Here is a 27,451-nt window from a genome sequence, read left to right as displayed (position 1 = left end):
TGTTGGGTGGGTGGAGGAGATTACAGCCTATAATCCTGACTCTCCTAAAGTTTTCATCTCTTAGAAGTGTAAGTAGAGAAGGCATTTATTTAGTGGTTCTATGCTTAATTAGTGTTATAGTTCCTTTGAGTCACCAGAGTGGGACATACATGCCAAGTAATAGAATTGCATTGCTACAAGATGTAGTATTTAGATGAAATGTTAAATCATGAAATAGAATTCACATTATTAAGAGATTAATATGTGAATCCCTTTAGACATGAAGAAGAACATCGCCGTCGTGAAGAAGAGATGATACGTCATAGAGAACAAGAGGAACTTCGAAGACAGCAAGAAGGATTTAAACCAAACTACTTGGAAAATGTAAGTAGAATACTATACTAGTTAATTAAAATGGCAATCTTCAGCTGATAGGAGGATATACTTGATGCAAGCTATATAATTCCTGGTTTATTCCATGAATATATACTTCTTTATAGCTAGAAGCAGATTTTCTTTCCAGTATTCTTACCTTAGTATTTCTTTACTCGACTTCTTTATTTCTACTACAAGTTAGATTTGCAGCATTTTACTGATTTGTACTATAATTCATGTTAATCTTTATGTAATTGTGCAGAGAGGCATCTTTTCTACTTACTTTGCCTGTTAACTTACCAGATATAACATGCATGAAAAGGCCTTTTTTAAAGGCTGCTCCACTCAACAATTGCTGTAGGCGAGAAAAGTCACAGAAAGTGACAGAATTAAATAAGAATTAAAAAGCATTTAAAACACATTTTATATTTTGACACCTTCAAACTACCATTTATATCTTAAAAGTCAAATTACTCCATACATTGCTAATTTGATAGAAATAAATTTTAGAAGTTTTAAATTAATAAAATACTGGCTATATCATGGTTTGAAGACTTTGCCAATGGACTGTATAAATTTAAAGGCAGCTTGGGGCTCTTTATAGCTAAATATATAGTTAATGTCCTACCAGTTTAGCCTTTTTTTCAAGTCCAGATTATTAAACTGAGGTAACATTTTGATACTTTTATAGTTCTTTTTATTGCGTTTTTAAAAAATACATAGCATCTGTAAAAAGGAAGCTTTTAAAATAGCTTACTGGGTTTTTCAAATTTTTTTTTTGGTTCATGTGAGGAGAAAACAAACTTGTACAGTTAACTGGTTACTTTTAATAATTTTAAATCAAAGTAAAGATAATGGATAAGCAAGGAAAATGGTACTTTTTTGTCAGTTTTTTAAAATTACATTTTGGAAAAGTGAGTGCTATCTTTTGAGATAAACTTAACAATCAGCCATAAACCACTTAAAATTTGATTGATACTTGATATGTATCATTTTCCTTTTTATTTGTTTTACTTCAGTCCTATGTTAATGCTTTTGAGAAGTGATAACACCAGTTAAGTTTGTTTTTATTGACAATAACTGAGTTTTGAGGATGTTGTTCAGCATTTGGAAAGGATTTCAAAGCAGTATTTGAATGTTGCCTAAGAATAGAAAGCAGTGGTATAAATAGTACTTATATCATGTGCTTTGAACTAATGATAATTTATTCAGCTTTAAGCTGGCTTAATGTATTATGACTAATAAAATCTAGAATTTTAAAAATAATTGTATACTTAAAATTTCTTGCTAATGTCAGTGTTTGCCAAATACCTTATTTCAGAGAGTATATAATTTTGATGTTTTGCTAAAACAATATAGTTAAATGAGGAAATAGTTTTACATTTTTTAATTATATTAAGATTGAAAAAACAAATTAGACTATTTGAAATATTAAAGCATAGTAACTTAAACATTTGAAAATCTAACATGGTATTAACCTGTCACTTCTGTTTTAAAGAGAGGAAATTTTCCTATACAGATATTTAAATAGTAATTTTCTTCTAGAGATCATATTCATTTTACTGTTTTGCATATTAGCATAATTTTGCCTTAGTGTATGTGCCTTTGTATAGCATATACATTCATAAAAACAGACTTTCAGAACCATATTCACTTTTTTAGCCTCATTCATTTTCTTGACTAAAATAGCTTCATTTGTGAGTATGTATAAATACACAATCATGCATAGTCATTGAAATGTTTAAAATACATTCCCATAAAAATTTTCTGACTAAACAGTATTTTCTGTAGTATATAATTTAATTTTAGTGTTATGTTTTGACTTTAGAATTAAATTGGAAATTATGATCTTAATTTTTTCTGTATTATTAAAAGTGAATATTTAACTTCATTTGTATCATTTGGGTGATTTTTCTCTGCCTTTGAATGGAGAGTATTTTCCATAGCTAACAATATTACTAGATCTTCCAAATTTCTTACCAAGAAAAAGATGTGTGGTTACAATTTTTATATCTACTGTTGACTCGTTATGGAAAAATTGTATTTCCAAAGAATTGGTAAGTGTTTTGAATGCTTTTACTTTTTAAAACTTTGAAAATAGGCCCTCATGTGCCGTCTTATTTCTTCATTGTTCAGTTTTAAAAGGAGAGGAACCAAATGGTAAGTCCTCAGATTGAGTTAAAACCTCCAGGCTTAGGTATTTTATTTTTTTATTAAAAGCCTCTTTCCATTTTGGAAAAATTATAGCTTATTCCTATTATAAAGTAATACTTTGTACTTTGATTTGTACTCTCTGGTTCAGAAACATCTATAGATTGTGTTTGTTGTGGTATTAAACTTTCTCCATTGCTATAAGCTTTTCCACCAAATATGTAAGTAACTGAAACCTAATTTCTTACAGACACTACCTCTAACTTGCCTAATTTTTTTTCCTTTTGAGGTAATGAAGGACAATAAAAATCCTCACAAATTATCCCCCCCCCCCATTTTTTTTTTGATGGCCTCCAGTGTTGATCTTTCAAAGCCACTGCTTCATGCTTCTCAGTGACTTATATTTTGAAAGGTTATCACATATATTTTGAAGACTTGAATGATATCTTAAAGATAAGTGAAAGCTTTGTCCTATTCCTAAGTTATAATTCATATTTTAAATTTTCTTATAACCCAGGGAAGAGTCCAAGATTTTAACTCTTGAATGTAAAGAACTTTAGGAATTATATGTAAAACATCTCAATTTCTCTTGGGCAAAAAAAGTATTATTCTAGGTTTCATGGTGTTTGCTCAATGATGAGAATTTTTCCCTTATTTTGTATTCTCTTACAACTTTGCCCATAGTGATGAGTGAATTGAATCAGATGTCTAATTAAATTTTACTAGTTTCATATGATTTTGCAAAATATAAACATTCTATAAGTGTAAGGTCTCTTAAAGAATGGCTTCCTGTTATATTAATCTTGCGATATACTAACTATATTACATGCTTATTTATACCCAGTGTGTTTGAATCATTGAATTTATTTGGAAACTGGGAGCCTTGTGGTGGGGAATTTTGGGAGGTTATTATAAGGGAAAAGGGAAGAAAGGGCATTTTGATCCTGAGAAATGAGCATTCTTGTAGTGCCTTTTTAAATTCATAAAAGTAATGTTAGCAAAAGCCACATTAACAGTAAAGATAATATACTTGTACATTAGCATTTTCACATAAAATGCTGGAATTGTATGAATGGAGCTGTGGTGCTTCAATTAAAAGGGGGTAGAGGGAGTAGGTGTAGTTTAGTTTTGACATGATAAAAGTAGAGGGAATAAGAATAGTTTGACATGATAAAAATTTATGATGGAAATATTCCTATCATTTGTTTTTTAGGAGTGAAGAGAATATTAACTCATCTTCAATTTACAAGTGTCTTTGTTTTAAAAGTTAAATAAATTACTTTTTTGAATGTCTAGCCCTATTTGTTGGTAAGAGATCCAAACCTTTTATTAGTGCCTATACCTTGCTTCATCTGAAATGATAAATTATTTTTAAGAAATCACCATATTTTTTATGTGGACAGGTCAGTTTAATTTGTTAGTCATTTTTATAGATCTTAGAACCTATAGCAGTGGCCATCTTTGGAGAAAATTTGAAAAAACCTTCTGGCAGAATAATAATCTTTAATGTCCTGTTATGCCATTGAAAGTTGTCAAGAATTAATTAACTATATATAGGAATGAGGACCAGTTGGACCTTTTTCTTCTGCATTGTTAATTATCAGATAACTGTTGTGTTTTAGATATTAATTGTTCAACAATCTAGTATCATTGATTCTGGTACAATTTCCCATCAACCTCATCTTCAGAAATTTCATTATTTCCCTACTACTCATCCCCTTCAAAAATCCATCCCTTCATAGTTAATTTATGAATTAGTAGAAACTTTCAAAATGATGTTGGTCATGGAACAACAGAAAATGTAATTCATCTTAGGACCTGTGTTTTTCTAAGGTTTATGTTGTCATAACATAGGCTCTCCATGTAGACTTTGAGAGCTCCGTCAGTCTTTTCGTCATAGTAAGTTAGCCATTGAAATAGAATTTAAATAGAAGTATGCTAGATAAGCAGTAAAACATTTTTAGATCCATTTTCTCAGATTTTGAGAGAGCTACCTATTACTCAGAAATGTTTTAATATGCATACCTGCTATTATAGAAGTTTAGTTAAGGGTAAGTATTTTTTAAAAAATGATTTACTTATATGTGAAACTGATAACTGAAACTTAATATTTTATCATTTTCATTGTTTATTGTTTCTGACATTCATATACTTAAAACATTTTTCCTTTGAATTTTTGAGCAGGAAACATTTTTAAAAGTATTGTTGTTAAGACACAAATAGCAATTTGACTTCAAACGTAACTTGCTAAAAATTGTTTTTGAGAACCTTTTATTTTCTGTACAATTTGAAATATCGGGCATTGAGGACAATTAGTAAAGCAACCTTTTAGAAGTGTTGTGTCAAACTTTTATAGGTTCTTAACTAATAGAATAGTTCATTGTAGGTTTCTAACTTCAATTTGTAATTTGTGGTAAATAAACTTTAGTTGGATGTGTAAAATTTTCAAACTAGTTCTTAGAAATGAAAAGCTCAGGCACCGAGCCTAAATTGTTACTGTAATTAGTACCAATATTTCTGTCATAATAGTCATTAAGATCCTAAGACTCTAGTCAAGTCATATTGCTACAAGTAGAATTTTGGGGGTGGGTAGGTAGAAAAATAATGGTGTTGACATTACACAGTAGAATTGTTGCCTTGCACAGTCTTGGTCTTATGATCCCTCTACCTCCTAAAAAATGTTCTTATTCTTGCTGTAGTTTTAAATACATACATATACATATATGCGGGTATATGTGTATGTATGTATATGGAGTTCATATATTACAGTTTGATCTCATGAAATGCCTTTCACATGTTAATACTGATTTAGAAAAAAAAAATCGGTATATTTAAGTCCAAAATAATGGAGTACCTATATATCTTCTCTTTTATTTCCAAGTTTTTTACTGGTAGAATATCTGTTGCTAATTTTTGAAATTCTTAATGATGTCATCTGTCTAATTATAAACTTTAATATAAACCAGGATTTTTATTTAGTCTTAACAGGAGCTGTGAGAAAAGGACTTCTCTGACACAATAATTACCTCCTTTGAGGCAAGAGATGAATCATCAAATTTGTGAGAGAGCTGTACTTTGTTCCCATGGTCAGCAGTGATCCTAACCACTTTTAGTTTGGGTTGGACGCATGGTTGAAGGATTCATAGACTTTTACATTTGTGACTTCATTTGCTTGAAGTGTGTAATTTCACAACACCAAATTGTCTTTTTCCCTACTTCTGGTTCTACTGATAACTTACTCAACTAATCGTAACTTCATAGTAAATTCTGCCTATTAGGGATTTAGGAAGACAAATGAATGGTCTCTAGAAATTCTGAATTAGGAATATTTAGATTTTGGCAATGTTAATTATAACAAATTTGTTGCACAAGAGGATATGTGTGTTGAAGAACAGGAGAGTTTGGTTTGATTTGATACTTGATGAATTTGGCAACACTTGGGGAAGAAACTTCACAGCAACAATGGAAAATGCTCATACTTTTTTTTTCCTTAACTTAAATTTTTAGTTTTCAGCAATCACTTCCATAAGATTTTGAGTTCTAAGTTTTCTTCCTCCTCCCTCTCCATGATAGCATGCAATCTGATATAGGCTCTATACATATGCATTCAAATTGAACATATTTACACATTAGTCATGTTATAAAGAAGAATTAGAACCAATGGGAGGAACCATGAGAAAGAAGAAACAAAAGAGAGCAAATAGTATGCTTCAATCTGCATTCTGACTTCATAGTTTGTTTTCAGGATGTGGATAGCAGAAAATCATCCTCATCCTTTCTGTGATGTAGAAGGAAAAACTGTCGTTAGAAATCCTGGACTTCTAGCTTTCTGTTTAATAATTTCTGTCAAATAATTATTTGACTTGAGCTAGTGATTTAAAGTCTCCTCTTTTTCTTTTCATCATTTTGTAAAATGAGGTGGTAGGAATAAGTCATCTCAGTTCCATATCAGCTCTCAATTTTCTAATCCTATTAAAAATAATGGGCAGCACTGAATCTCACCTTGACAAGAGAACTAAAGGGGTGTTCTTCCCATAGTTATAATATGCAGGTGTATATAGTGCATAAGGAACAGAGTGCCATTGGAACACCTTGAAGTAAGTGAATGAAAAAAAATGAATAAGAATTTAGCCATGTGCTAGCTTCTTTAATTTAAATGAGTTCCTTAAAGTTTCCTAAATTCTTGTGAGTGGCACCCAGGCTAGATGCTTTATATCATGATGATAATGAGGATGATACTAAAAATACATTTTATTGGACCTTGTATGCTCTAACTTGTAAGAGCCTAGGGAAGATGCTGAAAGAGACAAAATAAGAAACCTAGACAATTTTCAAATTTATTAGTTGAATTGCCTATAATCCCAGCTATCTAGGGAACTGAGGCTAAAAGAGATGCAGTGAGCTATGCTCATTGGGTGTCTGAATTAAGGTCAGCATCATTATGGTGAGTCTGTGTGACTAGGCTGTCCCATCAGATTTGCTTCTGAGTAGCCTCTATACATCTACCTTGGATGAGATGGGGAAACTTAGTTGTAATAAGTCAAATTCAACATAATTATTTTCCTAAGACAAAAAAAATTTAATTTTTATGCTCTTTTAATTATTCATTTGACTCCATGGTAAAAAATCTTGAAGGTTTGATTACTTGGCCTTGCAAGATATGATTATATTATTTTCTCTACTGTTAAAAACAATTTATAATCCCAGGAAGAAAACCTCTCAGGAATAATCTTTACACTCTTCTACCTTTCTCATTCTGCTTCTAAGTTTATACCATATTTGGTCAGAATTCTCTCCTCCACCTCTGCTTCACAATATTCATAGCAGAAAATCATCCTAATAATTTCCCTTGTTAATTTAAATAAAATATATTACATCTTTACAATTGGGGTCTTTTTTTTTTTTTTTTTTTGGTTTATATTGAAGATTCCCTGTAGCAGGCTTTATAAAGGATCAGAAAGGCAGCATGATAGTGCAAAGAGTGCTGTAGTTGGACTCAAGCAGTGGAGATTTGTGTCTCCTGACACTTAATTTGTTTGTGATCATGGACAAATTGAATAATCACATAATTTCTTGTTCTTCAATTGTATCATTTGTAAAATGAGATTATAATACCAGCCAGGTACCTAGCTTACAGGTTGATTCTTAGAATGAATCTTTCAATAAGCTAAAGATTTTCTGTGTGCTGGGGTATATATATTTATAAAGAGTGAAATAATCCCTATTCTTACAGAGTTTGAGAAAGTATGTAAAACTCCCAGATACTGAAAATCTGTGAATGTGGTATTTCTGGAACTTTTAATGAGAATTCCGAATGACAAAATATATTCGAGATCATTTGGAGCTATATTTAAGGCACCACCAACAGGACTAAAAGATAGATAATAAATTTATGACATTTTACTTGAAAACAAGGCTTGCATAAAAGTCTGATTTATAACTTAATTTGACTATAGGACTGGAGCACAGATAATAAATTTTTCATCAGATTGAAAATGGTGTGATTATATTAGTGTATTAGACTTTTACTTTCTGTTTATCAAGTAACATGACTTAGAGGACCCTAGTTATCCATTTAAATGTACCAAAAAATTAATTAAAATACCTGCTTTAATAAAAGGGGTCTAGAATTTTAAAACTTTTAAGTTAAGTGGTGAGCCTGATGAAATAGAATTAGTAAAATCCTGGAAAATTAGAAAGAAATTGGTGGGAGCTACAGTAGTTGGAGAAGTTTCATGAAGGTAATAACTTAGATATTGAATGAAGAATGTTTTGCAGAAGCCCAGTGAGGAAGAAAGTTACAGGTAGCGCCTGTGGTATTTGCTATGGCACAGAGGGAAGAAATGAATACTGTAGTTCCAAGAAACTGAGGCGTCCAGCTTTATTGGAATACATGTTTTGTCTTGTAAAGTAGTACAAATAGCTGTATTATGGGGTGGATGAATTATTGAAGGATTTGAAATCTAGGAATTTGTACTTGATGTGGTTTATTTACAGTGATGAGTTTAACAGTACGGTATAAGAGGAGGCTGCCAGAACCCTTGTAAATAGTGTAGATCTTGATAATCAGTTACTTAATTCATTTGTATTTTATTATTAGGCTCACTAGATTTGATTTATTTACACTTGCTTATGGGGTGAATATGGTTTTAGTTAAGTAGTGTAGAGTTCTAAGAGAACCTTGGTTCTTGTCCTGACTGGGCATTTCATTAGTTGACTCAGCTAATTGAATTCTGTGAACCCACATCTCCTATACAGATTCATAATAGATTTTAGAGCTAGGAAAAAATGGAAATTCTGAGAGATTTTGGTTCATTTTTATTTCCTTTCCTTTCTTCTCCAGTGATCTCCCTTTCACTTTTTCTCCTGATTTTAAACTGACTGACAAGAACTTAGTTAGACTTGGCTGAGAAAAAGTTTTTGCACATTTTAATTATTTTTTGCCCTACTGTAAGTCCTGATTTTAGCTGTTGAATGAATCTGATACTTCTGTGATATGTGAATATATTTATACGGAACAAGTTAAATATCATTAAGTGTCTTAGAAGGGACTTAATTGTATATAATACTAATTTGTCTGAGAGTATAGTAACAGTTATAAAGCCAAGAAATATTTAGAACTTGAGAAGAAAGAACTTGATTTAGAACTTGTGAAGTTTCTTGAGCAATAGCTAGGGTAGATGAAGCTGAGTTAAGTGATACATATATAAGTTGTTGTTGTTGAAGAATGGTAATCTGGGAATAATTTTGGCTCTATACTGAAATTTTCCCCAAAATAAATTTTCAAAGGAAATTTTCCATATTTTTCTGATTTTATAATTCATTTTTTAAGTATCTCAAATGGAAGCTCTTATTGCAGACATGAATGGTGCAGTTTTTATCATTACTTGTTTTCTGGACTGAATATTCTTGGTCCCTACGTTTATTGAGCCATTCTGTTTTGTGTGAGTTCCCTGCTTTAAGGTAAGGCGTATGTTACTTATCTCCTAAAACAAAAATCAAAACAGTCAAACTTTCTATAGTGTCTTGTGTTCTTTCATATATTTTAATTTGTTTTTCTCAATTTAAATAAATTTTAATGTCAGAAGAAAATTGCTCACAAAACTTGTATTTAATTTTATTTATCATTAAAAAATAACTGGCTACTGACTTTTTCTGGGAAATAAACACTATAATAATTTCTGTAAGTATTTCCTACAACTGCATTTTGATATATTAACGTTATTACATTTTAATAAGAATAAAGACTTGTGACACTTGCAGTCAGTCAATCAAAATATATGTTAATAAGGGCCATTTTCTGGTATGGGTAAAGGTAAATTTTTTTATTGGTTTTGTTTTGGACAGTTTTTTTTTTCCCTTTGATAATACACATTTTAGTTGGTAATCATCAGGGTTCAATACTGAACTTTAATCTTACTTTTGTCATAGTTTGGATCAAGTTCTGTAGGTAAGCTACTTAAAAATTTCATTTCATAGATAGTAAATAAGCTTTAATAAAGTGCCAGGCACTGTTTTAAACACTGGGAATGCAAAAAAAACCATACAACTAATTCCAGTTCTTAAGGAACTCATGTCAAATTGGGTGGATGAGGGGGAGGTAGGCAGTATGCAAATAAGATACATATAAAAAAGATGGAAAGAATTCTAAGGGTAAAGCACTAGCTACTTGGGGGACTGGGATAGGCTTCCTACAGAAGGTGAGATCTGAATTAGGTCTTGTAGAAAGTGAGGAAAAATAGTAAATCAGTCAGGATAGTTGAGTTGTAGAATGTGTGGAAGGGAGTAAAGTATAAGAGAGTGAAAAGGGTGGTGATGGGGGCAGGTTAAAAAACTGTTGAAATGAGGAGAAATTGATATTTGATCCTAGAGTCATAGGGATACATTGTATTTTAATGAGCAGAAGATGAATGGTGAGATCTGCTGCTGTTCATCCTTCTTTCTCAAAGAGGGCCATGACGTCAGGGAGGTAATGCCATGACATGCAAGTGAATTGCATTTAAATGAGGGAGGACCGTTCAAAGTCACCAGTCTCACTTTATTCTCTAGCGCCATCTGAGCCCTGTGGTGAGATATAGATCAGGAGGACAGGAGACGGCCCTGGATGCAGTGGGAGACCTTGACCTTTTTAAGCTAAGGTCTTTTACTAGGTCTCAGTTTGACCAGTAAGGTAAGAAATGAGGCAGAAAAATGACCTCTTTTACCTAGTTTTTAAAAAAAAAAATCAGTGTATGAGATCTACACTTAATGGAAATCTCATTGGCAACCTAGTGAAAGATGAGTTTGGTAGGGAGAGATGAGTTAGGGAGGTCACTTATAAAGATGGCTGTCGTAATTCAAGTGAGGTGTGGACTTTAGTGACTGTGTGATGATACAAAAGTTTGCATACCTTGATGACTTTCAGGAAAGATGGTAGGTGTCCTTGACAAAAATAAGGAGATAAATTCTGTTTTGAAAAAGACCAATTTAATGTTCTTACAGGACAGTCAGGTCAAAATGTTGAAAAAAAGGTTGGGAATGCATGACTGTAACTCAGGAGAGGGACTAGGGTTGTATATCTTACCTATGAATCATCTGCATAGTTAGACAAAAGAGAAACACAGAAGCAAGGGAGTCTAGAACATATCCTTTGCAGATTAATGGGCATGACATGGATGAAGAACCAGAAAAGACCTGACAATTTTATGTGAAGTGTATTTTCTGCTGTTTGAATATAGAGAGTTTTAACATACAGTTGCTCAAAACCATTTGGTAATTCCTTGTTCAAATTATCTTCTGTGTCTCCATACAGTCTACACAAGAAAACCAGTCATTAATTTTTTTTATTTTAATAGCATCATGATTTATATTTAAAACTTGCTTAAGAGTGTATGCTTCTGAATGGATTTTAACTGTTTGCAAAACTTTCTCTTACCTTTGCTTATCACCACTGAAGACAACTCAGAGAACATTGTGTAGATTCAGGTTATTTCAAAAAGTTGGAAACATTTTTAGTGTTTAAATAATAACTGTGAAAGTGATAACAGTGAAAGGGAACACCTGCTACCTCCTTTTTGAAATTAGGCTTTTTAAAGAAAATTTTAAAATTACTTGGTCACCTTAGAAAAATGTAGATATTTACATGTAAATACAGTATAGTAGGATTTCATTTCTTTAATATTTCATTTAACTTGGTTTATGATAAATGTTGCCTTATGATTTGAAGTTGTTTAGCTTTTTGTGGAAATGTTACTGCTTTTAACGTAATTCATAATACATTTTTTTCCTCCTAAGGCTGTTTCAAATATAACATCTTTTCTTCTGTTGTCAACATTATCCACAGCATTTAGAACTTGAAGATGTATAGTGTCACTGCTAATGAGTCAATAATGAGATTTAAGACGAATAAGAAGCTATGTTGGATGATTGTAGATAGTGGATATCCCTTGTTGATGGTATAGTATTATCATGTTGTAATTTGTGAATAATATCAAATCTTAGGTGGGGAGGAGTAGGGGTTGGCTTTTTAATTGCACTTAAGAGTTATTGTCTTCATAAATGTCCCATGATTATGAATAAGTGTTCGTCAGTATTGCAAGTTCTTGTTTAAATAATTCACTTCAGGCAGATATAGTTAGCTGATGTTATTTTGTAATGCTCTCTCCTGTGCTTGTAAAACATATCAATATATTTAGTAATTAAGATTTAATTTAGTTTATAAAGTTACAAATTCTGATTTATCTTTTAGGAAAAACCACCTTTATTGCTGTAGTAGTATTATTCATTAATTTACTTTGGCTAGTTTATGTTTTATATTTTTATGCTTTTGGCGGGCGCTGGAATTTATAAAGTTAAGAGGCAATGTTGCATATTTAACCAGATTGAGAATCAAGAATACTTTGAATTCAAGTCTTGCCTTTTCACTCATACTGGCTGCTTGAGGGGCAAGTCATTTGACCTCCAATTGCTCTCTAAAACTATAAAGTTTAAGAGTAGTGACAATCTGCTTTGGCACAAAGAGTTTCTCTATTCCAATGAAATCCCAAATCTAAGATATACCCCCTCTCCCTCACAAATAAATCTATCTACACATACACACACACGTATATGTATGTATCTATCTATAAAACTTAATTTACATAGATTGAAAAGTTTTCCTAACTTTATAAGCTAAATTAGAAATTGAGTTGTCCTGTTGTATCTTTTCTTATACAAGCAAAGGTAATTTAAAAGCTTTCTGGCCACTGCCACCTAACTTTGTAGGTAAGAAATGAAGAGAGTGGATGATAGTCTAATAACATTAAGTGGGAAGATGACTAGTAAATCTGGGGAGGGTAACAATTAACCAGTATTCATAGTAACAGCTTAAATGAATAGGTGCTATTTAAAAATGAAAGTGGGTAAGAATGTGTTTTTCCACTTACACCTTTTGTTATTTCCTAAGATGTGTGGACAAGATTCATTTAAAAAAAAAGTTTTTACTACTATGTCTGATCCTTTCTCTCTCCTTCCCTATTACTAGCATACTTGTATGAGAATCCCTTTGTGAGAAAATAAGTTTTAGTCACATTTTATAATGTGGGTGTGCATTTTGTTGCATATGATTTTTTTTTACAGTACTTTTAAAGTATTTTTTAAAATCATTGAAACTAATAGAATTGTAGTTTTGCTAAAAATCGCCATTTATTTGTTTTATGGTATGTACTTTTCCTGTATCTATTAATATTTAGAAATAATTGCTAAGAACAAATTTCATATTGTTAACTAAAGTAAAACAAATATTTATCATTCAATTCCAGGTACACTGAATTGTGTATTTCTTAAAGCAGCATTACTCGCATTTCTTTTGAAAGTGGTCTAGAATAAGCTACCCCCAAGATTTTATTTACAAACCTACATCCTAATTAACTGGAGCAGAATAATTTTATTCATTTACATTACTGTGTGCTTGAAAATTAATCCTTGCCCAGACATCTAGTAATTCAGTGAAAGAAGAAACTGAATATGTTATCACGTGCAGTCACCCACTTCTGCATCAGTGATATAAGGAACATACTGATCTCTTTGTCTTTGAAACAAGCCATTAATATTATTAACTAGAATTATTTTAAAAATCAGGAATTCGCTTTTGAAATTGCTTTGCTTTAAATCTTTATTTTCCTTTGTGATATACAATCAGTTTATATTAAGGTTGATTCTAACTCATAATTTTGCTAAAACAATTTTTTTCCTACTCTAAATTTGTTTTGGTAACTGGGACCTTAATACACATTGCCTTCAGAATGCAGATTGATATATAATTTTCATATTTAGAAGATATATGCTCAGTGTTTTAAAGAATAGTTTATTTTAGTAGTGTTAATTTAGCTGTCAGGAAGTGGATGATTTTATTTACTAAACTCAATTGACATAATAAAAGGTTGGAAGAAAAACCACCACAAAAAAACCTTAGTTTTGTCTGTAGAAATGCCTATACATTTGTGATATTTTTGGGTATTATTTTAATAAATATGAAATATTAATGAAGAAATTTAACTGTCAGGATAATAAATATATGAGGGCTTTTTCCTGAAAGAAAAGGTATATTTTTAGTCCAAGTAACATGCAAACTTGATATTTCTAATTATGCCCAGAACTTAATGTTATAATATAACATACTTAATGTGCTTATTATTAGCCTTCTCTTTTTGGTTTATCACTGGGTATGAAAACCTTACTTTCCCTATTTCTTCCTACACTAGATTCTTATATTGTACAATCAAGCATAATAGCTGACTTTGAGCTCCTTAGTTCTCTTCTGCTTCTTTTCTATTGGGTGGCTTTATTTCTCCTTCAGGGTGTAACAAGGAAGCAAGTGGCAAAAATTGTAGATGGGTAAGTAATTGTTTTTGTAGGGGTGGGGCAAGATCCAGTTCTGCTTGGCAGAATTGTCCATTTCTACTCTTCCATTTTGACAGGTATGGATTCTAAAACCCTACTTAAATATGATTATTTTCAAGACGTGGGCTTTGTCTAGAGTTATTATTTTATAGGGTTTATGCATTTTGTATGGGGTTATTTTCCAGTGGTTCTTTATCCTAGTAGATAGAATTGCTAGTATAAATATAGAAATAAGGCATTAACGTAGTTTCTTTAAATTTTTTTTTAATGAGGTGAGACGTAATGCTAAAGTTAGTGGAGTGTTTTGTTTTTCAGAAAGTTTGGCTTTATAATATTCTGGTAATTTTGGATGTACAATTTTGGTTTGGCTAGAAATAGGCATGTTATTTGACTTGTGCCCATACAGTGATTTTACTCAGATATTTTTAGCTTATAAAACATTACCCATAGTTTAATATTCATTATCTCTCAATTTTCTATCCTTTCTGGTTACTTCTAATGAGAAAGGTGAGTTGTATTGATGATCCACCTGTTTTTTTAAACACAGAATAATAACAGTTTTTCCTTCACATAGATGTAGAGTACATTATAGAGTGGTACCTTTGCTCTTTTCTGATGGACTTTTTTTTATTAGTTTTTTAAGTAGGTGGTGGAGAGCATTCTTTATTGGTTTGGTCTGCAGGATCTTGTTTAGTATTAAAGACTTCCATTTCTATTCCTTGACTTCAAATTCCTGATACAGTCCTAATGCTGTTTTCCTCCTCTCAAATTTTAATTCCTTAAAGAAGAAAAGTCAAGGAGATTAAATACAGTAAACTTACTATATATTTTATGTAAATGAAGGTCATAGTAATTGTGGGCAAATGTATTACCTTTGAAATATTGATACATTTATTAATGAAGGGTTTTTTTTTAAAGTTACCAGCATAAAAATTGGACAGTTTGAATTTTCCTAGAATGAAGTTCTGATATTTTTCTTTTGTTATCAAATGTCTATTTTATATGGAATTCATATAATTTTTCCATCATTTCATAGATGTTTTGACTTTATTTTGCAATTGACATTGGAGACCACTCGTAGTCAGAATAATGTTATAGACAGACTTCCTATAAAGTAAATAAAAAGCTAATGTTGTTTAGAGTCCTATAATAAGTAGCATTGCAAGAGTTTTGTTAATAACAAAGGCTTGAGGATGAGCAAAATCTTTAATAACTACTCAATGTAGTATTAATGATTTGCTTGTGATATTTTGTTTGGAAAGTTAGCATTTTACTTGAAGTTTTTTGGGGTTTTGGTTTTTTTGCTATTTTTAGTTGCTTGACATGAGGCTTTTGTTATTCAAAATGTGATTTTAAAATTTCTATAAAATGATGTTTGTGTAGCCTCATTAGGGTATCCTTTCTGTATTCAGTAATTTGAGGTAAAGTGAAAAGAGATCTTTAGTGATTCTGAATCTTTCTGATACATTCATACCAATTTCAGCCCCTTTATTAAAAATTACAACAACGTAGCAATGTTAGCTGCCCTTGAAAATAATTTTTGAGGTCCCCTCCACCCCCATTATTTTCAGATATTGTGTTACCTGGTAAATAACCTGTCATCTTGAATTTTCTTCTCAGCTCGTTATTTCAGCATGGATTTTGTGTGTCTGTTGGAACTATTTTTCTTTTAATTGCAGCTTTCTTAACTATAAAAGGGAAGTCTTTTTGGTCTGATTCTCACTGTTGAGAATTGGAGAGATGATGAAAACATTAAATAGTTTGTTAGTCAATTGTTTATTGTAAAAAAAAAAAAGTTGCAGAAAACCTCCTAATTTAATGTACTTTGAAAAGCGTAAGTACCAAAGGGAAAAAATGCTGGTAAAGGCCTCTGAGAATTTATGTAATGGTTATGTGTCATGGAGGTCCACTACTGAAAATAGAATTGTTTCTTTGCCTTTGTATAATTCACATTAGGAATAGCTTTGACTTTAAATTCCTACATGTAATGAAAAACATTTTAAACTCCTGCTTGATAAAATTTCCTCTTTTCTAGCTAGATAGGTATTTATCCCAGATGATAAGCACTTCAACTCAATACTTGTACTCTGTCCCCTTTCCAGGTTACCAAAAAGTATCCTGCAGCAATCCACTTAGAGAAGTGGCCCTTAGCCTTGAAGAGGACTAATTAAATGATGTTAGCAGAAGGAGGATTGGCTTTTTCTTGGTTTTGTGGATATTAAACAAGTATAAAATGATTTAGATTTATTACTACTATATACTATTGACTTTGCTTAGGGTGATTCTTTGTAAAATAGATGCCATTTAAACTTTTTCTTCTCAGTAAATTTTGCCAGGAATTGGTCTTATTTACTTTGAAGACTTAGTTTTGGACATCCTTAGATATAATGGGGCATAATGTTTAAGGTTAGCTATTTATATCAGCATTGAAAACAAAATGTTGAATTTCATAAGGAAATATTATTGTGAACAAACCAGTTTAAAGACCTTCATGAGAAATCTACATTGAGATTATTGCACTTTTTACCATAAGAAAAATGTATATCTGGAAAATGTGAATATAATATTTCTAGATCTTATCTATGTAGGTAGAAAGTAAAGGTGGTAATTTCTAAGCTTAAAAAGTCTAAGGAGAAAATGAGTTTTTTAAGATGTGAAGCATATGTGTAAAGGTTGACAATATTTTTCACAAAATTCAATACCTGCCATTAGGAGTCCTTGATAATAGGTTTAAGATTGGTCAAAAACAATATTAGGTCCTAGGAAATGAACATGTAAAATTTATTTCCCCAAAAAATTTAATACATTTTAAGAATAGAGTAATAAAAAAAATGAATGGAAAATATACTTCCACTGCTATATCAAAATGTTTTTACTGTTGCAAAACTGTAAGTGAAAAAGCTTTTGATTCTTAAAAAGTTTGTTTTCATAAGGCCCATATATTTTATATTTTTTGGAGTGCAAAAGAGTTGATTCATTTATCTTGCAGTTTATTTCTCTTCTAGGTGACAGGAGTAGCTGATATAGGTGTAATATAAGCAGCACATCCTGATTATAAAGCAAGTTTTTTTTTTAAAAAAAAGTTTTTGATCTTTTTAATAATTTTTAAATAGAAATGCCAAAAGTCTCATATTTTTAGTCACACGTTGTACGATACAGTACTTAACAACTAATGGTGACTGTGTTTTTAAATGTTAAATTTTGTTCAGTATACCCAAGGAAGTAATTAGAAAGGAAATACTTTAAGAAAGTTATCGTTAAAAATATTTCTTGAAAGGCTCATTACTTAATTATGCACTCTTGAAAAATGATGACTGTCTAAATATATTTTTCCTCTATGATGCTAAATAAGTGATTTATTAATCATGCTCCTCTACCAGTAGACTATAACCCTGGTTGGAGTCCATGCTAAGTTCTATTGAGTATTTATTTGATATATATTACCTGTGTATTTTCATGGGAAGTAAATGTCTGGAAATTAGAGCATCTTAAATGCAGTAGCTCATATAGTACCTCACTGGAAATGTATAAACATCTGTGAATGACTGATGTTTTAAGCCATTTCTCATAAGAAATGGAATTTTGGAGGGGGTTGCTTTATGGAGACTGGTTTTTCAAGTATTTTGGCCCCGTGTAGCTACAGGTACAAAAAAATAATGTCCATCTGATTGCCTAATATATAAAAGGGCTTTGTAGATTATTGTTCTGTAAATAGATAAATGACACAAATTTAGCATCATTGGTTTGAAATGGAAATGTTTTCAGTGTTTTGTGGTGGACTGAAAACTAGCCCAATAAAGAATTGTGTTCTTAGACAGTTTACTGCATATTTTGAAAGGAAAAGTTGCTCTGGAGGATTTATTTCTATCATGTGTCTAGACTGATCCAGCAAAGCTGAAACACAGCAAGAAAGTGTGTTGGCTGCTTCCTTCTTTTCTTCCTTCCATCTAGTGTTTCTTTTGAAGGGTTTTCTGTTTGGTATCTGTCTTGTACCTTTCAAAATTAATCACATAGTTTCTATGACTTGCTCTGCAATAGCTGAGCACCCACAGACTCCCATGTTACTGGAGTTGACTACGTTATTTTAGTGCTGCAAATAAAACTCAGTAGATTGAGGGGGGAAATCCTCAAAAATCTGTCTTTAAAATATTACTCATTTGACTTTTTACTAGAGGGAAAAAGCCATTATTCTCTTTAGCTGAAAAAGATAGTTGTAGTAAAGCTAAGGGATAAATCTCCTTTCATTTAAAATTTTAAGGGATTTGTTTTCAAGTTTGTGTCTAAGTATATTTTTTATTATATATCAATTTTTTTAATTTAAGCATGGAACCAAGGATTTCCAATTTTTCTACTGTGACTTGGAATGGAAATAACTACTAACTTATAGTTGGTTTGCATTGTATGCAATACAGGGAAATAAGTTTTGGAGTGATTAGAAAAAGTGAGCATTGTAGTAGTAGGAAAAATAATTGAGAGCATGTTGACACTTTCATGAAATTACTGTAGTGTGAACAATATATTGACATTTGTAATAATGTACACTAAAATCTTGGAATTTTTTTTTTTTAGGTTCACTTAGTGATTCTGATAGTAATTGACTGCAAATATTTTTTGTACTTTAATCATGGAAAATGCTGTCCCAATTTAATCTTTTGTTTTATTTTAGATGGGAAATATAAAATCATAAGAACGATAGGTTGACTGTGACAACTATGTTTACTTACAGAGAGAACAGGAAATGAGAATGGGTGATTTGGGTCCCCGTGGAGCAATAAACATGGGAGGTAGGGATTTGAAGCAAAAGGCTTCTGTAACTTATTTAAAACTTCTTTGGGACTGTATATGTTATTTATGGTGTTTACTTTTTAATGACAGACTATTTAATAAGTTCATGGAATTAGTACTTTTGTGTTGATGTGTTGATAGTGAAATCAGATGTCAATTGCAGTTAAATATTTTAAGGTAATATATATGCCCAGAAGAAACCATGCATTTTGCTTAAATTTAAAATCAATGGCCAGTTTTTTTTGGAGGGAGTGGTGTCAGTAGTTCTTACAAGCATTCATTTTCATAAAGTTTAATTCATCTAACCTTCTGGAAGCAATTAAGTTGACCGTATAACTTTGCTAAAAAATAGAAATTAATTATAAATGACAAATCTGCATAATTATTTTCTGGTAGTGTTAGCTAAGCTTTCCATGGTTTATGAGATGGGGTTCAAATAGTTTTACATTTACCCTCCTTTTTATTTGATCTTTCCTGTTGGGACCAGCAGGTCCTACTGTGATCCTTTTGAGAATTTGTAAATTCGTTCAATTTCAAATTGAATTAAATTCATAGTAATTTGAGAATTACCTTATTGCTTCTTTTTGAGTCTTAAGTACCCTTGTATCATAACATTATTGCCATTGCTTATTAAAAATCTGTCATCCAGAGTTAATTGACAGTCTATTATTGGACCTTCATTCAGAGAACTTGAGAGAAAGAATATACAATAGCAAAAAATTATGTTTTACAGTTACTTAATACAAGTAGTATTAATTTTGAAATGGAGGCTGATTTCACAGTTTGTTGAGAGAGATCATTATGGACCTGGAGTACCTTAAGATGAGACTGCATTATAAATTCAAGTTTTTAACATTAGATAACCTTGGGAAATGTAGAGGCACCTGAAACAGTGAAGATTTTGTTTGAAATTGTTTTTAATAGAAGGGATGAGTAGCACAATTTGTAAAATATTTAGATAAACATGAGTACCAAAATTCTAAAATCCTTTCCAGAAAACCTTTTATCTGGGATATTAAAATTATGAGTTTTTATCTTTACAGGTAAATACCTCTCTTAGCACTTCTAGTTCTTTTTTTTTTTTTTTTTTGTAAACCTATATGGGTTTGTCAGAATTCCTCTTGAAGTGTTCATATGTTATTGCCCATTAGCATTGACTAGGTTGACAGGATTAATGGAAGGAGAGTAGGAAAATATCAAGTAATTTTGACTTAGGAATTTCTATAATTCAGTTTAGATGGCCTTTTTAGACAATATGAATTGTTGGTTATGTTTCATATCAGTTCCTAGTTAAGGAACCTTTCTTTCTGACTGTTTGTATCTGGTATCTGGTAGAGATGTGACTCCTGACTACTTTTGAATCAATCTTTCATCTTTAATATAGTAACATTCTATTACTTCAAGTGAAACTTTGAATCAAATTGCATTTGATTCGTTGAATAGGTGATACAAAATATTGGGCTCACTTTTATACAAGAGCTTTTTATTAAAATATTTGTTTTTAGTTGCATAGGGGTAAAATAATGTAGAGATGGAGATAAGATTGTTTATCAGTTCATCTATTTTTTTTTTCAGTTCTTCCATTTCTTAAATACCACATAGGTTGGCTGACTGATCTTTGCTATCATAAAAGAGAATCTTATTTCTTAAATTTTTCAGTAGTATTATTTAAAATTAATATAAAGGCAGTCCCTAACTTACTTGTAAATTAGAAAGAATAATCTATCCTGAATGTATAACTTCATCCTAATGTTTTAGGAGACTTTCCTACCAGTGCCATTTGACCTCTACTGAAAATAATTGGATATATTAAAGAATCTTTGTTCTCCCAGGTGAAGTTGAGTGAAAAGTGTAATAATTTAGGTGGAGTTGATCTGATCCTATGGCAGGCTTAAATCATGTCTTCTGAGTTTTTATTTTTTCATTTGCTTTACATTGCCTGAAATACCTGTTGCTTCATTTAGGTTAGCTATTGTATTTTTAAAATGAAAATACCTCTGGTTGGGTTAATAGTGTCTGCAGTCTTTCAGGTCATAAATTTGTAAATTAGTTCAGATTGCTGTTACTATGTTTCTCTGGGGAAGAAGGGATGGTAAGTAATTTTGAAACATAGAATGTTTTAATAGGTCTAGGAATGAGAAAAATTCAAACTAAAAGTAGTACCCACAATTAATATTAATAGCTTTAATTTGTATCAATTATACGTGAAGACTGAAAGGTTATTTTGAAGGACTAACCTGAAAAATCTTTACTGCTATTCATAAAGGAAAAGCATGTCAGTATCATTTGATTGACTAATAGACCATTATTTGTAAATTGGGAACTGCCTATATGGTCAATACTTAATGAGAAGTCTTTTGATTTATACGTTTTACAAAAGGAAAGGATAGTAAGCAATATTATATTTGTAGTCCTTCTACTTAACAATTGTGGGGCCTAATTATACCTCACTTATAGATTAAATTCTATGACAGTCTATTATGATGGCAATAACTATGTAATATAAAAATTAGAAATCCCAGCTTTTAACACATTTCTAGTAATATGTGCTATCTTGAATTCCATGAAAAGAAAAGAGTTTGCAAAAGTGGGCCCTTTGATGAGTTGGTTATATTAATATTTCCTTTGTATTTGTAGCTTATTTAAATAAATTTAGAAACTCGCCTGAAATGCTTGTCAAATTTTTTTTTTTAAGCTTTATGTAAGATTTTCCCCCCTTTTCATTCACAAAATCACTTATTAGTTTTGAACTCTGGTGTATCTGTACTTTAAGATTGTTTTCTAATAATATTATGTAATTACATAGAAACAGCATTATTTTTGGTACTTTCTAGTCAGAAATTTGTCTTGTCAGATATCTTAGAAAGGTAATGGGAATTTTTTTCCCAGTAATTTGCCTCCATTGTTATGCTTCTAAATACATATTTCCTATATAGTATATAAGATGTACAAAGTGGATACTTGACATTATTTTAAACTATTTAAACTTCCTTAACTACTTTTAGAAAATTATGTTTGTGCTAGTTGTAGGAAATTTATTAAATTGGGGAAACTCATGTAATGCTATTTGACTGTCTTTAAATAAGGAAGTTTCTTCTTGCTGCACTGCATTTTACTTTTCAATAAATTTGTTGCTTGATTTGAATTCTTTACATTGGAGGCAATAATTGAGGGAAAAAATCCATTTCAGAGCAAAATAATGGCTAAATTTCAAACCTGAAGAAAAATGGTTTTGATCAATAAAAAAAATTCAGTTTGTAGATTTCTTAAATACTTTATTTTACATGCATGTAAAAATCTGAGATAGGACAGCTCTAAGTATAGATTGTTTTGCATAGATGCGTTTAGCCCAGCACCTGCTGGTAACCAAGGTCCTCCTCCAATGATGGGTATGAATATGAACAACAGAGGAACTATACCTGGCCCACCTCTGGGTCCTGGTCCTGCCTTGGGACCAGAAGGAGCTGCAAATATGGGAACTCCAATGATGCCAGATAATGGAGCAGTGGTAATGTATCATAAAACTTATTTTAACTCTCTTCAGCTATATCATGATACACTTCTGCACCAAAGATAACTTCACACTTAACGTAATTTGGCATCTTTTTTGAGGGGGGAGGGGAAGGCTAATTTGGCAAAACAATTTTAGAATGTTAAATATTTTAATATTGTTTTAGAAAGTAGAAGTTCTAATAGGTGCTCTTTAAATGAGACTGACTATTGTGCTATAGTATTGTGCTTGTGCATATTAGAAGTCTTGTGTAGCAATGAAAAAGACTAAAATTACTTTATTACCTTTATATTTCACTATATATATAACGGTGCCCTTTACTCACATTTAAAACATTTTCCATTATGTCAAAAAATAATGGACAAATATTTTAAGAGTTTTACTTGACCATATTTATATTAATCTGTCAACAAATAACCTTTACTTTTATTGTGGGACCAAAAAAGTACAATATGTTTGAATTAAGTCTTGTGAAGATTCTCACAATTCATCAAAAATATTTAGAATAACTTGAAACTATTTTTGATTTCCAAATTAGAATATGAATTAACTATTTTTTATTTGAACATGTTGTTTGCATGTTATTCTTGTATGTCTTAATTATATTTGAATAAATTTTAAAGAATATGATTTTATCTTTTCAAACAGTAGAGTGTGAAGATATCTTTGGGTGGGCTAAAAATTTAAATTTTAATTTCATTTGTTGCCAATTTTATTACGTTCAGAATAGTAACCAGAATATACATACTTTTTTTTGAAAAATTATGTTTTAGAGAATTAATTTGGTGGTTTTAGTTTATTCTAAATCAGTCTTATAGGCATAAAATATGTATTTGATAAGTGAAGTTTGCATGAACAAGATTGGTTAGGGTGTGCTCATAGACTTTGTGAAATGGTACAGTTCTTACCAACACAAAATGAAGATTATTCTGTGCCAAAACAGGAACCATTCAAAAGCATCATTTTTGTACTATTAACAGTGCTCTGTATATCCTTATGCAGATGCAGTGCATATTACAATACTTTATGATTTTTTTTGGTAATTTATGCATTTAAGTTGTGATTGGATTAGTGTAATAACAGCTAGTATTATTTTTATGGTGCTTTAAAGTTTGCAAAGCATGTTGCAGACATCTTGTTTGAGGTCGAGCTGCTCTTATTACTCCTATTTTACAGTTGAGGAAACAGGCTGAGAGAGGTTAAGTGACTTCCTTATGATCACATAACTTTTTAAGCACATACTTAAGTGCCAAGCACTTTGCTAACTAAAGCACTTTACAGATATTTTCTCTTTCCATCCTCACAACTCTTTTCGAGGTAGGTGCTGTTATTTTTCACATTTTATAGTTGAAGATACTGAGGCAAATAAAGTTTTAAGTGTTTACCCAGGGTCACACAGCTAGTAAGTGTCTCTGGCTGAATTTGAGCTCAGGTCTTATTTCTATATCTACCACTCTATCCATTGCACCACCTAGCTGCCTCAGATGATTTTTAAGTATCTGAGTCAGAGTTTGAACCCAGTTGTTCCTGGCTCCTAGTTCAGTTTTTCCATTGTATTATGATGCCCTTGTATAATAAAACATAATTAATGTGTTTAGTGAACTTTTAATATGCCTAGAACTACAGGAGCTAATTGTTATATTCAGTAGCCTAATGGCCGTTTTTAAGTTTGTTTTTTTTCTTTACTTAGACAGCTTTTAATCCTAAGTCTTACCTTGGCTTGATTTTTTCCATCCAGCCCAAGGTAGTATTCAAGACTATACTTTCCAGCATTAGTATTTTTAATGTTGTATGCTGGGTTTTTTGTTGTTGTTGTTTTTTACATAGAAATGTGATAGCATGTGATACAGATTTCAGTGTAGACATTACTAGGTATTTTTGTACAGTAAATTTTGTAATCTTTGAGAAATGCCATATGCTTTTGGCTTTATTCTTTACTATGATACATATGGTGTTTGAAGTAATTTTTGATTAAATAGAGTATACAATAAAGTATTTCTGACCATATATTTAAAAGTATTTTACTGTTTTACTTCCTTTTTGCTCTGTTGATTTTCAAAAATACAGATTTCTCTTGCAATAAGAGAATGCCTTGTAAGCCCTATTTGAAGGAAATAATTTTAAATATGAAGTTAGTATACCATGCATAATAAAAGTTCATTTTCTTCTGTTTAATGAAATTGGGGGCAAAGCATTAGCATTTTGTAATTCTTCAGCTGCCTTTTGCATAGTGACTAATTAAAATGCTCCTTTCTTCCTTCTATGTGTGATCCTGATTCTGCTGGACTTTCTGCTGAACTTCATGACACCACCACTTGGGATTTTGATAATTTTCTCATACTTTAATATTTATTGTATTCTAAATGGACTTGATGTTTATTATGTGGTACAATAGCATAATGATAGATTTTCCCAAGGACCACCATCTCAGATGGGTTCACCTATGGGAAGCAGAACAGGTACTGAAACCCCTCAGACCCCAATGAGTGGTGTAGGTCCTGTAAGTGGTGGTCCTGGTGGCTTTGGTAGAGGAAGCCAAGGGGGAAACTTTGAAGGACCTAACAAACGTCGCAGATACTAAAGAATTTTTCAGTCCTTGCAATTTAGAGAGAAGATAATTTAGTGGTATGCCTTTATAATTTTACTTGTTTTCTGAAAGAAATGGTTTTATTGTTAATGTAGTCCTTTCAAAGTTTCTTTTGTAAAATCTGAAGTTTTTGTATTTTTTTTCTTTAGTCATACATAAGCTTTGTAGTCTAAGTGGAAATGATGATGCTCATCATTGTGAAAGTCAAATGTGTTTGTGACTTTAGCTAAATATAAACATGCGATCGTACTGTAAAACTTGTGCAGATACTTGATCTCAATAAAGAAATCACTTTGAATAATTTGAAATATTATTAGTAGTATGCTCCTTTAAAGTATTACTAAACTTCGCTGTACTGATAACATTTTGGTTGCTTTAACTTAATGCCAGCTATTCAAAAAACAAGAAGATTCCATGCTTTTTAGTTGTAAACAACCAAGTAGCACTGGACTTTGCAAGATATGTGGTTAATACCTGATGTATTAAGGGTTTAAAGGATAGTGCAACATCTGAAGAAGTATGCATTTGTACAAACCATTAATGTGTTCTGTAAAATCAAGGTTACGCTGTCTGTGGTTTAAAAGTTAGACTAGACTAGAAATATCAAGAAAATTTTTGTCCTTTGTTCAATTTTCCAAATAAATATTTTGATTCTTGGCTAAAGCTGCTTGAAGGCCAATCTCCTTTGCTTATATAGACAAATTTAGTTTTAATCTAGAAAATATATTTGGATCTGTAATAATTAACTTTGTTATGTCAATATCAACACTTTAACATTTGTTAAAAGCAAAATGTGTACATAGCAAATGTAGCAATTTCAACCCTCCATTCCCCCCCAAAAAAGGCTTGGCTTTGTTTAGGACTGGAAGAGGTTAAGATGGGAGGTAGTTTGAGGGTTTACTATGAAAATGTTCAATTAAATCTTTGATTAGATCAAACTGTTTCTTGATAGATCATAATTTGATCTGTTTGATTTGTCAAGTCTTTTATACTATTAGATACTGAAAGCATTTGGTTTTGAACATTTTGTTTTCAAGACTGGCAGGGTCTTAATGAATAATGGTATCCAGTACCTTAACGGTGTACTGTCATGATAAATGTTCCTTCTGTCTACTGAATAACTTCAGACATACCTGGGAAATGGTCAACTTTTATGTCATCTTGCCATTTAGATCATTTTCAGTTTTGTAATCAAATTTGCAATAGCCTATCCTACTACAAAATACTGCTTTCATTTTAAATTTAAATATTTTACTTAAAATAGTAGATTTACAACTACTTAAGTAGTTGCTTGTAAAAACAACTTTTTATTGTGTTTCAGGATGATTCTTTTTACATTTGGGGAAAAAAAATTCAAGTTTTGGGAATAACAAATCATATACCAAGAAATTCTAATCCTTTACCTATTGGCTTTTATTTCATGGTATTTGCAATATCATATTAGTGTATAGGGTGGCCCAAAAATCTTAAATGTAATTTTAATCTATCAAAACTTAAGCCTTTTGATCCACCCTCTAAAGCAGTTTTAGAAGTGAAATGATTTCTTCCATTTTATTCTTCATATGATTTAAACTTTAAGCAGACTATTTAGAAGAGGTCTATTAACTTTTATTTTTTAATGTAGTTAGTAAAAAAGATATATTTGAGATCACTGTTCCTGTGCTCTAAACTTTTCTTGGCAATTACAAAATGTCATGTTCTTTTTCCTAAATTTAATATTCAGGCCCTATTGATTGGATAGTTGAAACTTCTTTTTTTTTTGGAAGTGTGCTCTAGGATTGTCTGCAAACACTTGTCTTAGGCAATTATTTGAACACATTAGCTGGATAAGAAATATAAGTGATACTAGCCAAATATGTTTTACTACCACTTGTGTTATTTTCTCTAGGTGTGAAGAAAGGGCAATTATTTACTTTAGAAGGTTTTTTTCTTTGAAGCTTTGTCTTAATTATCACAATACTCTTGCATTTAAACATACCTTATCATTTGCATGCATTTGCTATATACTAGGTGATTTTGTTGAGTGTCTTATTTTATTACAAATCTAAAATAGGGTTGGGTGAAATGCTGTTCTTGGCTATTAAGTACCATGTCAGCTTTGGTTCCATTCTTTGAGATTCTGTATGATTTGATCAAGAACATTTGAAAGCCAGTGCAAAAAGTGGGTGTTACATCTCCTGAACATCATAATATCTGGGCTCAAG

The 27,451-nt window shown here is 31.1% G+C and overlaps 1 protein-coding gene across 1 annotated transcript in view; it reads left to right on the top strand.

The window, feature by feature from the left end:
- The window catches only part of PSPC1 (paraspeckle component 1), a 54,951-nt gene extending 29,041 nt beyond the window's left edge, over positions 1–25,910 (top strand). Inside the window, 4 exon segments of the mRNA XM_072611664.1 lie at positions 258–363; positions 19,091–19,148; positions 22,488–22,657; positions 25,056–25,910. Of these exon segments, the coding sequence (XP_072467765.1) occupies positions 258–363; positions 19,091–19,148; positions 22,488–22,657; positions 25,056–25,241 (520 nt within the window). The 3' untranslated portion in view covers positions 25,242–25,910.
- Positions 25,911–27,451: the final 1,541 nt, after the last annotated feature.

This window comes from Notamacropus eugenii, chromosome 5, assembly GCF_028372415.1.
Source record: "Notamacropus eugenii isolate mMacEug1 chromosome 5, mMacEug1.pri_v2, whole genome shotgun sequence".
NCBI classification, from domain to species: Eukaryota; Metazoa; Chordata; class Mammalia; order Diprotodontia; family Macropodidae; genus Notamacropus; species Notamacropus eugenii.
This window is presented reverse-complemented; position numbering and strand designations above follow the sequence as displayed.